This window comes from Diabrotica undecimpunctata, chromosome 4 (assembly GCF_040954645.1).
Source record: "Diabrotica undecimpunctata isolate CICGRU chromosome 4, icDiaUnde3, whole genome shotgun sequence".
In the NCBI taxonomy this organism is placed as follows: domain Eukaryota; kingdom Metazoa; phylum Arthropoda; class Insecta; order Coleoptera; family Chrysomelidae; genus Diabrotica; species Diabrotica undecimpunctata.
The window spans coordinates 70,587,825-70,604,224 of record NC_092806.1 but is presented as its reverse complement, the minus strand read 5'-3'; the positions used below and the strand labels follow the sequence as shown (position 1 = coordinate 70,604,224).

Genomic DNA, 16,400 nt, shown 5'->3' with positions numbered 1-16,400 from the left:
TTTTTTTTTGTTCGAGATATTACCCGTCTCTCCGTGTGCATCTTAGAGTCTCTATAAAGCATGTCCACCTCCGTTATTAATGTTCATAATTAAGCTTAACCAAACAGTATCATCACGTTTATAATCATTCTGAGGTTTACAGCTGTTTACTTGTTATTTGGTAAGTACCACAGTATATTCAGCAATTTCTTAAGACATTTTTTCACTTTAGTGTACATACTGGGTTTTATTAACGGTATCTTGTTTTAACTCCCCTAAGCTATGGCTCCTAAAAAAATGTTGCGGTAATTTAAAATTCCGCGTAAAGCTTAAAAAGTTAAATACTTCAAGGTGTTAGTACTTACATATTTCCAACCTAAGGTGGTTTTACAGCATTCACAGTATATGTCAGCAACTGCATGAAGACCTGTTAATAGGACTCGTTCTTCAGCAGGACCGCAGCCTACATTGACACTGAAATTAAACGAAATGTTAATGTTCTGTCCAATAAATGGTTACAGTTCATCCCAAACCCTTCTTTCAGTGCGTCATAGTTTATCGAATTCTCTCTAACACATTAAGCTAGAAGTGACAGAAAAAAACGTGAGTCTGTGATTATTATACATAGAACTTAGAAAATTATTTATCGTAAAGCTAATTCTACTTATGGATGTATAATTGGTTGGAGTTTAAAATACGCTAAATAGATATCCAATCAATGATGCGCATAAATATAATTTGACGCAGAAGGTCTCGATATTGACAGTACTTTCACAACGTCATCTGATAAAATAATTGTCATTCCAAGTTAGTATTATCAGCATCGAGTTAGATTCTAACTCGATGATTATCAGACATTTTACAGTGAAAATTTAATTTTGTATTTATTGTCATAAAAATATTTTAAATATGCCGAGATATATCGAGAAAGAACAAAGACTAATATTAAAATTATTAAATTATTTTCAATTAGAAAAAGAGAGGTTACAATCCTGCAACTGTCAAATTTAACTAAAATGTCATGCAATAATTCTCGACATTCTTAAAATCCTATATGACGTCAAAATTAGTGACGCACTGAAAGAAGGGTTTGGGACAGACTGTACTGTTTTTACGTGGATGAACAATTAAAAAGACTTAGTGTGCGCTCATAACGTGGCGCCGACACTCTCTCAGACCATAGGATGGTATCATGTTATTATCGCCACGTAAAATAAATGCATTATTTTAAAAATTCCAGCATTCTCCGTCAAAGCGCAGCGCCCAGCCTCGAGCCAGGTATCGAACCATAGACTTGGACCATAGTATTCCAGTTCCAGCTTAGTATTTTTTCGACCCTCGACCCTAGTACTCTACGATCGACACTACGAGGCGCCGACCACCGAGCCTTGCTCCGACCATCGTATCAATCGTCAGGTAAAATAAAAATGCATTATTTTAAATGCGAGTGTTCACTTCACTGTCAGTGCTATGATCTAGGCGAGGATACGCTGCGATGGTCTTTGTAATGAACGCACCCTTAGTTTTGAACGTGATTTCTAATAATCGATTGAAAATCAATTGTCATGTTATCACTTATAAGTACTGTATTTCAAGAACGTGTAATGACATCAATGTACATTATACAAGGTGATTGATTAGTGTGATAAAGCTCCTTAGATCCGTTATAATAAGAGATAGCTATAAAAGTCAATAACAAATATTATAGGCAACTTGGAGGTTCATATAATAAAATTAGTCAGAACGTTACAGGATGTTCGATAACATAGTGGCAGACCAAACTTATATTTTTTTAAATTTAACACCCGGTATTTTATTTTATATTCGAAATCTTCTTCACTTACCCATCACAATAATAAAAAGTTTTGTGATATTATATAGGGTATTCACAAAGTTATAATCAATTTTCTATGAAAATCGCATTAAGTTCAACTTCCTGTATAATTAAAAAGAAGCACAATAACAATGATCTACTGCTACCAGATTTTTTTGTTGATTGTCAAAATTTTCAAAAATGATTGGTATTTTTAATTTTCTTTATATCGAATATAAGGTAAGTTAAAACGCCAGTACATTTATTTCTCAGTAATTTTAAATAGAATACTCTGTATTTTATATCACTATCGAAAAGTACCATTACCATACTTCAATCTTTGTTCAATATTTTTTATGTCTAAATTTATTAGTTTTTGAGATTATTTTCATTTTTCAAACCAAATTATTAATTAGGTATCTACATTTTACAAATTTTAAGTAAGCCACGACTAAATTGTATAAAACTGTCAGCTCACCATTACTAATTGTTACTAATTATTAATCCGGTAATCAAATTAACAAATAACGAAAAAAAAATTATTAATAAATTTTACAAAAAAAACACAAGCACAAAATACATTTATGAAAAAAATATTTTATATTATACTTTAATATTTAATTATATAAGGTGTTCAAAATGACTTCCTAAAACATTTATGCACGCCTAAAAACGTCACTTATATTACAAATCATTTGTACACTAAAACTTCGAATTAGATTTGGAATTCTATCTTTCATCTCATCCCTTGTTGTTGAAGGTATTTTATAAACTTCATTCTTAACGTAACCCGAACAAAATGAGTCTGTTTTATTTAATTCTGGTGATTCGGTGGCCATGATACTGATCCATTTCTTCCAATCCATCTACCAGGAAACTGATCGTCAAGTTGCAGGAGCACCGTCATGCAAAAACTACATTTGTTTACGTACACTGTACAATTAATTTATTAAAAAATCTAAATACTTCTCATTTAGATTTTCTTCAGAAAAATATGGTCCCACGACATGGCTACCAACAACAACTCGCCACACATTCACCGACCATCTAGTTTCACTGTGTGTAACTATGTGGTATGCATTAGTTGTGGCATAATAATGAAAGTTATGCCTATTAACAGAACCGTTTTATGAAACGTAGCTTAATCTCCAAATAGTATATTACCAAAGAAATATCTGTTGATTGAGTTTATCTAAAGCCCATTCACAAAATACGATTCTCTTTTCAAAATAGTTGTGAATTAATTCTGGTTGTCATTGAATACGTAAGGGTGGATTCTGTTTTTGCAAAAATTCTTTACACAGAGTAGTAAGTTAGTTCTTTTTCTTTGGAAATGCTCGGTAAACTTGTACCTATGTGGATTTTCAGTAACTGCCAGCAAAACATTTATTTTGTTTTCCTCTGTCACAGTACTTTTTGTTTGTTCGTGTTTTTCATACATAACTGAACGTGATCTTTTTTCTTTCAAAGCTTTCTGTTCTAGGTTGCTTTCAGGAAACCGTTCATGATAAATTCTTACTGATAATAACGCATTTTTATTGCATTCTCCTAATATCCAGATCATATCTATAAATTAATTAAGAGTAAAATGCATCTTAACTATTTAGTAAGTTTATACACTAACAATTATAGTGAACTATCAGTTTTAGACAATGCAATCATGGTTTACTTACACCTAATTAATAATTCGCTTTGAAAAATAAAAATATCTCAAGAACCAAAAAACTTAGACATAAGGAATATTTATTAAAAATTGAAGTATGGTAATGGTACTTTTCGATAGTGACAAAAAATATAGGATGATCTATCAAAATTACTCAGAAAATATTGTACTTGCGTTTTGACTCACCCTGTATTCGATATATAACAAAATTAGCAATATCAATTATTTTTGTAAATTTGGACAATCAATAAAAAAATATGGCAGCAATAGACCATTGTTATTGTATTTCTCTTTCGTTATACAAGGAGTTGAACTTATTACGATTTTCATAGAAAATTGGATATAACTTTATAAATACTTCATATAATATACCAAAACTTTATATTATTGTGATGGGAGAGTAAAGAAGATTTCGAATAAAATACAGGGTGTTTCATTAAAAAAAGCATAAATTTGGTCTGCCGTTTTTTTGAAGACTTGGATTTTGTAATGTGAACCTGAAAGTTGCCTACAATTTTCGTTATTAACTTTTATTGCTATCTTTTATTTTAGCGGATCTACTGAGCTTTATCATACTACTCAATTACCCTGTGTAAGTATCGACCAAGACACCGCCAGAAATCTTCTGCATAAGTAAATAATAAAATTTACTAATTTTGGCAAAAATGTATTTATTTAAAAAAAGGTATTATAAATGTTACAAAATAAAACTTACAGTCTAACCCAGTCCAAAAATCCAGTGAGAAAGATGGTTCTGCGTAGCTACAACAAGTGAATCGATATCAGGATCAATTGTGCTTAGTTTTATTAGTAAATTTGGATCAAGATTAAGCCTACTGCGAAATTTATTTTTCACTTGTAGCATAGCAGAAAATCCAGTTTCACACAGGTAGGGGTCGTAAAAGGAAATAAAAATAACAATGCTTTTTTTTGATAAGGCTGGATATTCATTTTTAATATTTAGCCAGAATTTGGCTAATTCTAATTTTGAAAACTTCATTTTCAAACTCCCATCACAAAATAGTTCTATTAAAGACTCTTTTTCATCCTGTTTTAATGGTTGAGGAATGCTATCCAAAATAAATGGTTGTCTTATTCAAAGAAACTGAGCATAGTCTTCGTCAAAATATTCTTTATAACTATCAATTAGCATTTGACAATGCTGTTTTATGTTAAAAATAAGATCATCTTTAAGCTTTATTTCATGCCCAACCTCAAAATTTTCTAAATTGGTAAACGACTGCAAGTCTTTGTTTGAAACACTATTTTTCATCATATAAAATTTCTTGATAAAAGCATTTATTTTGTCGTTTACAGACAATTGATTATGTGATTTACCTTGTAAGCTTTAGTTTAGGTCATTTAATTGATTAAATATGTCTGTTAAGTAAGCTAGTGTTGTGAGCCACAATTTATCTAGTAACCGATCACGCAGTTCAAAATTGGTTTCCATTAAAAATACATGTACTTCAAAACGCAACTCGAATAACCTGTTAAACATTTTTCCTTTTGATAACCATCTTACCTCTGTGTGTAGCAATAACTGAATATGATCACTTCCCATTTTAGAGCATAGTTTTGAAAATAAACGCGAGTTTAAGGCTCGAGATTTTATGAAATTGACTATCTGAACGGCTTCATGGAGAACATGTTTAAATTCATCTGGCATTCGATTTGCTACCAAAGCTTCTCTGTAGATACTACAATTGGTAAAAGTACAATTTTCTGTAACCAGTTTTACTTTGGCAGTTATACCTCCGTATTTTCCTGTCATGGCTCGGGCACCATCCGAACAGAAACCAACGCATTGTTTCCAGTCTAGTCCATTATCCACAAAAAAAAAATCATTGATTTTCTTGAATATTTCATCGGCAGTAGTTCGTTCCGTTAACGCCTCACAAAATAAGTACTCTTCTTCGATTTTGGTTTGAAATATATATCGCACATAAACCATAAGCTGAGCATAGTTTGTTAAATCTGTGCTCTCATCAAGTTGTATTGCAAAAAATACTATTTTTTATCCGGTTTACCAATTTTTCTTTAACAATTAATGCCATTATTTCAATCCTACGACGTACGGTATCATTGAATAATGGTATAATACTAACCTGTTTACCTGAATTCTCCCCAAAAATACACGTTACCATATTTTGTGCGGCAGGCAGAACTAGTTCTTCACTGATGGTATGTGCTTTTCCACACTTCGCAATTCTTAAACTCACGAGGAAGGATGCCTCTACTGCTTTTTGGTTGCTCCCGGTGAAATTCGACATTCATTTTTTTGTGCCTTTCATTTCCATTAACTTCCGAACGAAGTAATTCTTAGGTTTATTTTTCAACACTCAATGTTTTGTATTGAAGTGGCGTTTTAATAGGGAAGGTTTCATACACTGGTTAGAAAGAATTCCCGAACAGATTACTCATTGGGGCCTTGGCTCTTCATTTATATTCGTGAATGTAAATACCATATTAATGTATTCAGGATCATATTTCCTAACCGCCACTTTAAGTTTTTTGAAAAAACTCTTTTTGTCATCATCCTTTATGGGCCCGATTCTGAAGTGGAGCTCAATGGACCGAGATTTTCAGATGTTCTGTTGTCTCTTTTAAGCCAGTTATCCATTTTTATATACAAAAATTAGCACGAATCAGTAACAGTAAATTACTCGTTTCGACAAAACCAACCACAACGACTGACGGCCACGAGGAAACTGATGACGTGAATGTACGTGAATCAACGGCAGTGACAATTTGCCGTGATTCCAGTGTTGCCAACAAGGAATAAGACATTACGCGCTTGTGGTTTCAAACTCACAGCGTTGCCATCCACAACGTAAAAGATAACATTTCTTAGTAAATTTTATTAAAATTCTTCGTTTCTTCTAGTTTACCTTTAAGTGCTTTGCGTACCACGAGTGGTACGCGTACCACAGTTTGAGTACGGCGGCTCTAGTATGTTAAAGTTCTTTGGTCATATCCATCGAAGCGATCACAAAATGGAGCGGTTGCTAGTCCAAGGAAGGCCTCAGAGCCAGCGGCAACGCGGTAAATCTCCACAGCAATGGGCAGGCATTACAAAAAAGCTTCTTAACAAACAATATAATGAGGCGGCACATGTAACACTTGACCGAGACCAATGCAGAAAGATCATTAATAAAACTGTTCGAGCTTCTGAAGGTCAATGATGAAACACAACACATCTGTCAATATGTTAATCATTATGATGATGAATGCAGAACTGCAGAATCGCGAGACGATAAATAGAAGAACATCAAAAAGACAAAACAAAATTTAACTGAACAATGTGTCAAACAAGACGGAAAAATCAGTAATGGATAATATATTATATTTTATATGTGACAGCTGAAGGGTGGAAATATAGAGAAAATAATAAAGTAGCATATAAAGAGATACATAGACATAATACATAATTAAATGAAGCCAAGGAAACATGATTAACTAAAATTGTAATAAAATTGAAGAAAATACGATACCTTCAATACAGATTAAAAAATCACAGAAGCAGAGAATATACAAAAGCAGATCAATATAAAAAATAAGACATTAAGAATAAAGATAAGTGGAACTGAATTAGAACGAGTGTCAAAAATTGGAATGGACTCAGATATCAAATGGAGGACAATTATTCTATGTAACAGAAGATCGAGAAGCCTTCGCAATGGTGATCGCCAACGTCGAATAACTCTGATATGATACGTAAAGAAGAAGTCAAAAATTAAGCATCTCGGATATAGTTTAAACTAAGCTTGGGATCACTCAATGGAAGTAAAAGTAGCGATTAAGAAAGCAAGCTGTTCCCACTATACATTCTACAAAATTCAAAACGTGCTGTTGTCGTAAACTAGATATACAATGAACAACTCGACTGTTCAGCGTTACGTACTTTCTACAGTGTTGTACGGTGGTAAGGCATGCACCATAAAAGAAACGTTAGAAAAGAAAATGAAAGCATATGAATTGTAAGATTTTAGAAAAACTTGAGAATATTATCGATCAAAGACACAATGAACAATAAAGTTATACAAAGAAATTGGAAAAAAGAAAGAACTAATTAACCTAGTTAAAAATAGGATTTCTATCATTATACGAAAAATTAAAAATATAATCCTCTACAACCCATCATTTAAGTAAAGATCAAAGGTAGAAGAGGTCCGGAAAAAAGACGACATTAACAAGACTTAGTACATACAAGAGTGGACCAACAAAACGTCGATAAAGTTGTTTAGATCAACAGAAGACAATATAAATCGAGTTAATGTAGTTGCCAACATCGTAAAACCAACAACCTGTTCAGACGGTACGGATTCGAATTTTTGTTCGAATCGGTAAAAATATCAAATTGAACATAATTACAAATGGAAGTGTTCAAACGGTTGGATCGTAGGTATATCTTAAATTTTACCAAATATGTACGTCCAAATGTACATTCAGTTTTGTTACTGAAAACCGTATGCCGTATAAAACATTCGAATTGAATGACATTGGCGCTTTTATCTAGGTACGCTCTTTCACATGATCTGTACGACGACGTAGTGGACGTGGGAATTTTGATACAGCAGTACATTTTTCCAGATGTTCCCAATACCTTCGTTTCGTCGTTTTCGGCATATTAAATACCAATGGAACACTGGGATAGAGATATTTGGTTCGATAATATTTAGTTTCGAATAAATTATCGTATGATGCATGCTGTCTGATCGGGCTTGTCTCAATTCAATTAAAACATCGTATCGTGCGTGCCGTCTGAACAGGCTAGACTAAACTAAATATCAGTCAGAAACAATAAAGGTGACCTTCCAATATCTATTTAGTCGGTGTGAATCAAACCTGTATTTTCAATATTGTTAAATTATAAAATTTCAATAACTCTAATTTTTTTTTATTATGTAATATCTGACCTATGTATAATTTTTGACATGTTTTAGAAGTGGTTTTATTATAAGTTATGAAAAAGCATACACGGGTTCACATTACGCTTTCTTCAGATCAATAAATATTATGGTTAATAAAGGTTTATTTATCATTAGCTAATTTTTTTTTCAGTTTTCTATAATAGAAATTACATCTGACATTTATCTATGTTTCACTGGTTTTGGAATTTTTTTTGTTTCTTGGCCAATCTGTAATGCAATAATGCTCTCTTATATTTTTATAGTACGACCAAGTATTCTGATTATCTTATATGTACAATAAATTCTTAAAATCTCCTTTAAATAATTATGTCACAGTATACATATTTAGGAGTCTTGAAAACATACGTAAACGACATTTTGCGCACTATAAAAAATAACTGACTTACTCAGAAAACACCGCGTCTTTGACGTAACACTCATTAGAGGATCACGTTTAAAGTTTGGCAACCACTCAATTTTTATATAATTTATGGTTTTATTTATTACCGCGTAAATCAAAATAGGATACTTTTAAATAAAGCACATATTGAAAAGAAAAATGTTTTAATTAGTACTAAAATCGATGGGATACTTACACGGAATTAAATAGATAAGCTCGACCTTGACTACCTTGGAAGGACTGAAAATAAAAAAAATACTTTAATCATAGTATACATTATAATATATGTATTTATTTAATACAACATAAAAGGATGCAGTTTTGCGCATATTAGAAAGTACCATAGTGGTAACAGCATATTGGGTTACTGTACATTGCACATTATAAATTACTAGTTATAAATTCGTTTTAAGATTACTCTTCATTCGATTAAGTTATTTTAAATATTAAATTTAAATTTAATATCAATTAAAGGATACGCGCACATTGATAATACACTTGAGAGCTTTCGTTAGACACACACATACACCTTGACCTTGAATGATGACTACGTTGATTATGATGACTTCAAGTACTAGATTTCTCTACTAGTTTTTATCATGGGTCATAGCATTGTCTCCTTCCTCTCATATTCTTTCTAGGAACTTGCAAATCAGCAATTCTTCATATTGGGTGATTAAAATTTCGACGTTGAATATACCTACATATACTTTTCTGTCATACAACACACCATCCGGTTTCTTCCACTTCATCTATTCCACTCTCATTCTACTGCATGCACCTTCATCTATTTCCTCATTACTCTTTAATATCGATCCTAGGTACTTAAATCTATTAGTTTTCACAATCGTTTCTCGATCCAAAGTTACTCACGACCCTGTTATACGAGCGTTAATGTCGTCGCGTTAGTGTCGGCTCAGCTAGACAATGGCACTATAGTAGAAGCCACAGTTGAATGCAGTTTTGGCCGTACGGCGCACAGCGATGCCGCTTATATCGGCACAGTGGTAGGTGTGTGGTAGTTTAGCGATAGGATGAGAAATCAGGACCGTACGCGCTTCGTTTCAAAAATCTTTACTCAATAATTTAACTGAGTTAAATTGAGAATAAACTAAATTTATACAACACAAATGCAAGTAGTTTACCCTATACGACGCGATAAATATATATATACATAAAATACACAAGAAGATCATAAGTGAAATCTACTGTACGTACAGTACTAAAAAAACAAATGAGCATTAAATCTGAGATATTTTTTGTTACTTAATACTAATCGCAATCCATATCTAAATCGTCTTCATCCTCTGAATCATCTATATTAATTATCACCGGTTCAATATCTTCCTTCAAATTGTCTACCGCACATTTTTTCTTCTACTTTCTTGACGTGGTTCACATAATTCCGCAAAATTCTTTTATCGACCGTTCTACTGTTTTTTCTTTAAAATCGACGTTGTTTGAAGCCACATTCCTTTTCACTTGACTCCACACCTTCTCAGTCGGGTTCAGCTCGCAATGTTAAGCCGGAAATCTTAAAATCTTAACGCCATATTTTTCCGCAATTGTTTCAATTTTGTACTTATCATACTCATCTCTAAATGCGGCCGCAGTATCCAGTAATTCACTTTTTAGACAATCTTCCTCGAAGAAAATGTTCTTTTCGATTAACCAATTCTTGATTTGCATTTTGTTCCACAATTTTTTCGGGAAATCAAATTTACGGGAATGGTATGACGCGTTATCGAAAGCCACAACGTTTTCTTTGTCTTTCGGCAAGTTTGGAATTAACGTCTTCTCAAACCATTCTTCGTATATATTCCCGTCCATTTAGTCGTGATAATCAGCGGTTCCCTTCTGTTCAAAGAAGAACAAACCGAGGACCTCTTTGGGTTGGAGCTTTTGTCCAGTAGAGAGCCCTTTGATGAAGAGATAGATAGATGAAGGCATCTCGTGGATTCTTGATCGTTGTGTACATCCATTACTTTTTGACTAAAGTACCGACGTAAGTCCAAGACTCATCTGCATAAACAAGGTTTACATTATCCTTCTTCATCAATTTTTTTATTTGTCTGAGGTCCTCGTGTCTCCAGCATATAATATCTTTTCGTTTCATCATTATTGAATCTCGACCTCTTTTACCATATTAAAAACCCATGTCATTTAGTAGTTTACGAAATGTGGTTTTTGAAAATGCTGCTAGGTCCTTATTATCCTTCACTCTGTTTATTATGCTGTCCCTTCACTCTGTTTATTATGCTGTCTACGGTTGGTGGTATGTTTTCCAAAAAAAAAAAAATTATGGACAATTATTCGAGATTTCACTCCCTCATCGTAAGTATTCTCACGTGAATTGGACTGGAAACTATTTTTCTTCCTTTTCTGTACCGGTTTTAGTTCACCTTGCTGGGCCTCTTTGCGGATGATATAAATTTTGTGAACACTCACACCGCACATTTTCGAAACTTTTTCCACAGTAATAGTCAAGCTGTCACCATTTATTAAGTTTCAGATGATATTTCAATACATTTTACACGTACACGTTTTACAGGCACACTAAGAGTCGTACCCTGTTTGAAATTCACAACAGATACTGGCAATGGCTCCATGATGTAGGTACTTTCATCCGCTTGCGAAAATGAAATAGAACTGAGCTTTCATAGTTTTGGCCAACAAGTTTTTGGTCTAATGGCCAGTACCCCAATTGACAAAGAGACATGTTTGCTTTGCGTGGACAATGGGGATCAAAACTGATTCGCTTCTCCTAATGCCTTTATAATGATCTTTATTTCCCAAAGAATGTGTTTACATGGAAGCTACTGAAAATTGATAAATATACATAAGCTATCGACAATGAGTTTATGATATATTTTACCTTTTTTATAGTATTTTTCTTCATGTTATTGTTCGACAATGTAATTCTCTTATTTATACATCGATGATTTAATCATGCTTTAGTTGAAACAATAATGATAGTCTTGGTCGGCCGTTCTCCGGTAAGAAATACATTGCCTATCTTACCTGCACTGCATTCTAACTATGGCTTCCACGATACGTCTGTGTATCGTGTATGGCTTCTACTATAGCATGGAGTAAATAATACTATACGAACGACATTTTCATCCGCGAGTCCTCGTTATCCTGAAGGCAAGCGTTGCTAATACGGCCGGTCGCGTTAGTAGCACGCAGTTCTTGCGTTGCACATAGCGCGCATCAAGCTATACGACACTATACGTAACGCTGACAACGCAGACAAAGTGATCTCCATGCGACGCAACTACAGTCACGTATTCGTTATGTGCAACTGACGGGAGGTGATATACTTCACGTTGCGTTCATATTGGCCAAATTTGTCATCACTGTAAGATTTTTATAACTTATAATTATACGTAATAATTTTTCAGAACGATGGTGGGTAATATTTGCTGCATCGCAAACTGCTACAGTAATAGTAAACGTGGTTGCACTTTTATCCAATTTCAGAGTAAAAATTATAAAAAGCATCAATGTGATCTGCAGATTTCAGCTATAAGGTAGAAAGATACTGATATCTAATGATTACTATATATTAAATTCCACATATTGTTACAACGTGTTAACTAGTTTTATAAAAAGTTTCTTTAAAACAATATCATATAAATTTAATTATATAATATATTTACAACAATAAATCAACAGTTACAATAGCACAAGAAATGAGGTTAGAATTAGGATCTTAAAAATTATTATTGAAATAATTACTTAAACCCGTTTTTAGCACAGATAAACTCTGGAAATGTATAAATTGGTATAATAAAAAATATAAAAAATTGGTATTACGTTATTGTTCAGAAAATATACACAATAAGATAGTAAAATATTTATAATATATAAATTCAATTTGGGTTTGTAAAAATATCCAAATTTTTAACTGCCGACAAATCTATTTGTAATAAATACGACAATAACATTATTTATATATAACTAATTAATATACAGACAATATTTACGATTAATTACATTTTTTTATTTTAGTACTGCAGATTTATAAATGTTTTCCATGGTATAAATCTTATGGTGATTATGTAATACCCTATGATACCTGTTCAGCTGCATGGAGCGAACAACTTGGAAATTATGCGCACTAAGACATTACGGCATTAGCATTCGTATAACAGCACCCTTACTTACTTATCCGCAACTTCTTCTATCCGTAGGTGTAGAGGTAATGATTTTTCTCCATTTTTTTTCTATTTTTTGTTTTTTCTACCACGTCAGTCCCATTTTGTTTATTACGCTGGATATTTGTGGTTTCATTTACTCCCGGGACTTCCTCTTCTTCTTTTCACTCTAGTTTTAGTTTACTATATCACTTTTACCGTTTTTCTTTTGTCCAAGCGCACTAGATGCCAGAACCATCTTAATTGTTGTGTTTCTATTTTTCTATAAAGCACTTTTGAAACAGGTTTTTCCTTATCACCTCGTTTCTGATTTTGCCCATTTTTGTCACCCTTCAACTTTTCGTAATATTTTCGTTATTATCGTCGTTATTCTTTTTTTAGATAACCTTTTAGAACCTATGATTCGCTTTCATATATTAATTTTGGTATCAGGACTGACTCATCATCATCATCAACTAGCCTCTAACGTTCACTGCTGAACGAATGGCCTCTCGAATGCTTTTCCACTTAGTCCGATTTTGCTCCATCTGACTGACTACTACACACTTATTTTTGTTTCCTTTGATATTTCTCTTTTATTAAAGAACGTGTTATATAGTGTTCGGTATATTATATTAACTTTGTTTATTCGGCTTAACATTTATTTATTACCACTTTGTGGTTCTATTATTGTTCCTAGATATTTCAGTTTTTCTACCTCTTTAATTATAACATTTTTTTCAGTTTTCTTTCGCCCTTTTGTTTATTCTATATTTTAATTCGTCTTTGTTACTTCAAAATAGTATGAGGTCGTCTACGTAACGTAGTTCAGTCAAGTTGTCGGCTCTAGTATCCTGTAACCTAGATGAATTATTTTATCCTCCTTATTTACTTCCTTCGAAATATAGTCCATGACTGTTATAAATAAAAGTGCGCTTAGAATGCTTCTGTCAGAGTCCTTTATGTAATGTGTTTTCTTCCATACTAGTCTAATATTATCCAAATAATAATAGAACTCCTGTTTCCCAATGTATTTTAACATTTCTGGTAGTTTTTTTACCCTTTTGGCATTTCCCGTTTTTAGTTTTCGTATGACTTCAGTGGTTTCTTACAATTTTTGCTTCTTCTACTTGTTCTCTTTCATGTATACCGTATTCCTCCTCCTGTTCCTCACTTTCCTGTTGTTCCAGTTATCGAAGTAATTTAATAAAGTATTCTCTCTATCTTTCTATTATGTTAATTTTTTTCTGTGATAATTTGTCCATCTTTATCTCTTACATTTTTTAAAGGGTTTCCCTATTTAAACCTTTTCGAGTTCTATATAACATCTTATCATTTTCCCTAGAATCATTATCCATTTTTATTCCAAATTCCTTCCAGGTTTTTGTTTTGGCTTCTTTGACCATTCGATTAACTGTTTCTCTCTGTACCATATATCTTTAGTAGTTATTCGTGATTTTGTTGTTTCCAAGATATTTCCTCCAAAGGTGTTTCTTCTTTTTCATCTCTTCTTTTATTTCGTTACTCCACCAAGCCATTTATTTTCTTCCATTTTTGTTTGTACTAACCCTACACACTTCAGTTATTATTTTATTTGTAATGATTTTATTTTATAATGAAAATTCCAAATACTGTCTTTGTCCTACTAATTTATATTTAAATGGGAATAAGCCACAATTAAAGGTTAAAATACGTTTATTGACGTTTCAATTTCCACTTCGGAAATCGTTCTCAAAATTGTCCTACTAAGTTTTAAACGTTTTTCCTCAATGGCTCTATCGACTGTTCCAGTTTCTAAATCCCTTTCAGTATTTTCTACTGACACGGTGTTATCTGATTCAACTCTAATCAGAATAAAAAAATATTGAGCACTGAGCCCTGATGCAATCTTAGTTTCACATGGAATTTATCAGTATCTCTCACACCTATCGAATCAATAGTTATTACTCCCTCATACATATCTCTCACAATCTTAACATATCTACTCGTCGTAATACGTACATAACTTCTCTCTCATTGAACGTCCACCATAGAATCTCTCGAGGAACTCTATCATATACTTTTTCAAGAAGCGTTTAAGCATTTCTTTCTTTCTTCCTGTATTTTGGCATCAGTTGTCTTACAATGAAAATCTATTGTTGATCTGCATTGCATAAAGCCAAACTGATTTTCGAATATTTCGGTTGCTTCATGTATCGTGTAGTTTATGTATTGTTGTGTATCTCCGTTGTTTTTGTAAACAGGTACTAATATACTGCTTCCCCATTCATCTGGCATTTGTCTCACTTTCATAATTCTATTAAACAACTTGTTCCTGTCTCTCCCAAAGCTCTCCGCACTTCCCCAGGGATATTATCTGGTTCAACTGTCTTACGTTTGGCCAACTGTCTTGGCACTGCCTCCGTTAGCTCAACTACTTTTCGGTAAAATTCGTCATTTAATAAACTGTCAAAGTACTTTTTATTTCGCTTCTGACATCATTTCGTGAACAAGTATTTTATTATTTTTATCTCGGATACATCTAATTTGATTAAAATCTTCTTTTCTCCTTTATTTTGTCATAAATTTCGTTTGACCACCATCAGGTCTCTTTGTTCTCAAATTTCTTTCCTGGGATATTTTCAAGTATTTGAATAGCGGTATATCTAATAATACTGGTCATATTCCTTCAAATGTTATTAGGACTTATTTTATGTTCCAGCACATTTTTTTCTACTATTTTTGCCTTGATCTTCTATCTGATCTGCTTTTCATGTCATAAAATAATCTATTCGGGAGTGATTTTTTCCACTTTATAGTTAGAAGTGATCCTGCCATGTCTAATGGTATTTTTAATTCCATTATATCATCCTTAGCTTTATTTCTATATTACTCATCATATCTATATGAAATCTTGTCTTCAATGTAACTTAGTATGCATCCTAATGGATAATAGAAAGCTTTTTCTTACAAGTTCTACTACGTTATATTTCATTTCTCTTCAGCAATTATACCAACTCCATTCTTAGTGATCCTTTACCTAGTTCTTTCGGTCTTTTCGCTTCATCTCTTGTATGTAAGCAATTTGTACTCCTTTTATGCACATCTACCATACTCTCACCTGAAAGACTTCCAAGATTCCAAGACCCTATCCAAATTTTTCTAACCTTTAATGCTGTTTCCCGACCCCCTATAGTCCCCACCCGGAAATCCAAATGGAAGCTTAGATTGTTAAAGGATATTTTGATCTCAGGAGATGCCATCTTTTCAGTATAATTTTTGTTAAATTGGAGAAAGTCTTTTTATTATTATGACCTGAAAAGGTTTTCGGATATTTGATGCCTGAATACCCTTATTATAAACATCATGTCACGCATAATTTGATCAACACACCACCAATAAAACCAAAGGGCAGTATTAAACAACTAAGGAATACAACCACTAAGGGATATAACTGCTTAGAGATACAATTTTGACATTTTTGTTATACTATGTGTAGCACATAATTAAATAG

At 32.8% G+C, this 16,400-nt stretch overlaps 1 protein-coding gene across 5 annotated transcripts in view; it reads right to left on the bottom strand.

Annotated features, from left to right (window-relative positions):
- The window catches only part of Ypel (Yippee-like), a 316,125-nt gene that overhangs the window by 14,157 nt on the left and 285,568 nt on the right, over window positions 1–16,400 (bottom strand). For all 5 annotated transcript variants that reach the window (XM_072529701.1, XM_072529700.1, XM_072529698.1 and 2 more), the window contains 2 exons: window positions 8,965–9,008; window positions 345–453 (listed from right to left, as the gene is read on the bottom strand). In XM_072529701.1, the coding sequence (XP_072385802.1) occupies window positions 345–453; window positions 8,965–9,008 (153 nt within the window). The remainder of the gene's footprint in view (window positions 1–344; window positions 454–8,964; window positions 9,009–16,400) is intronic.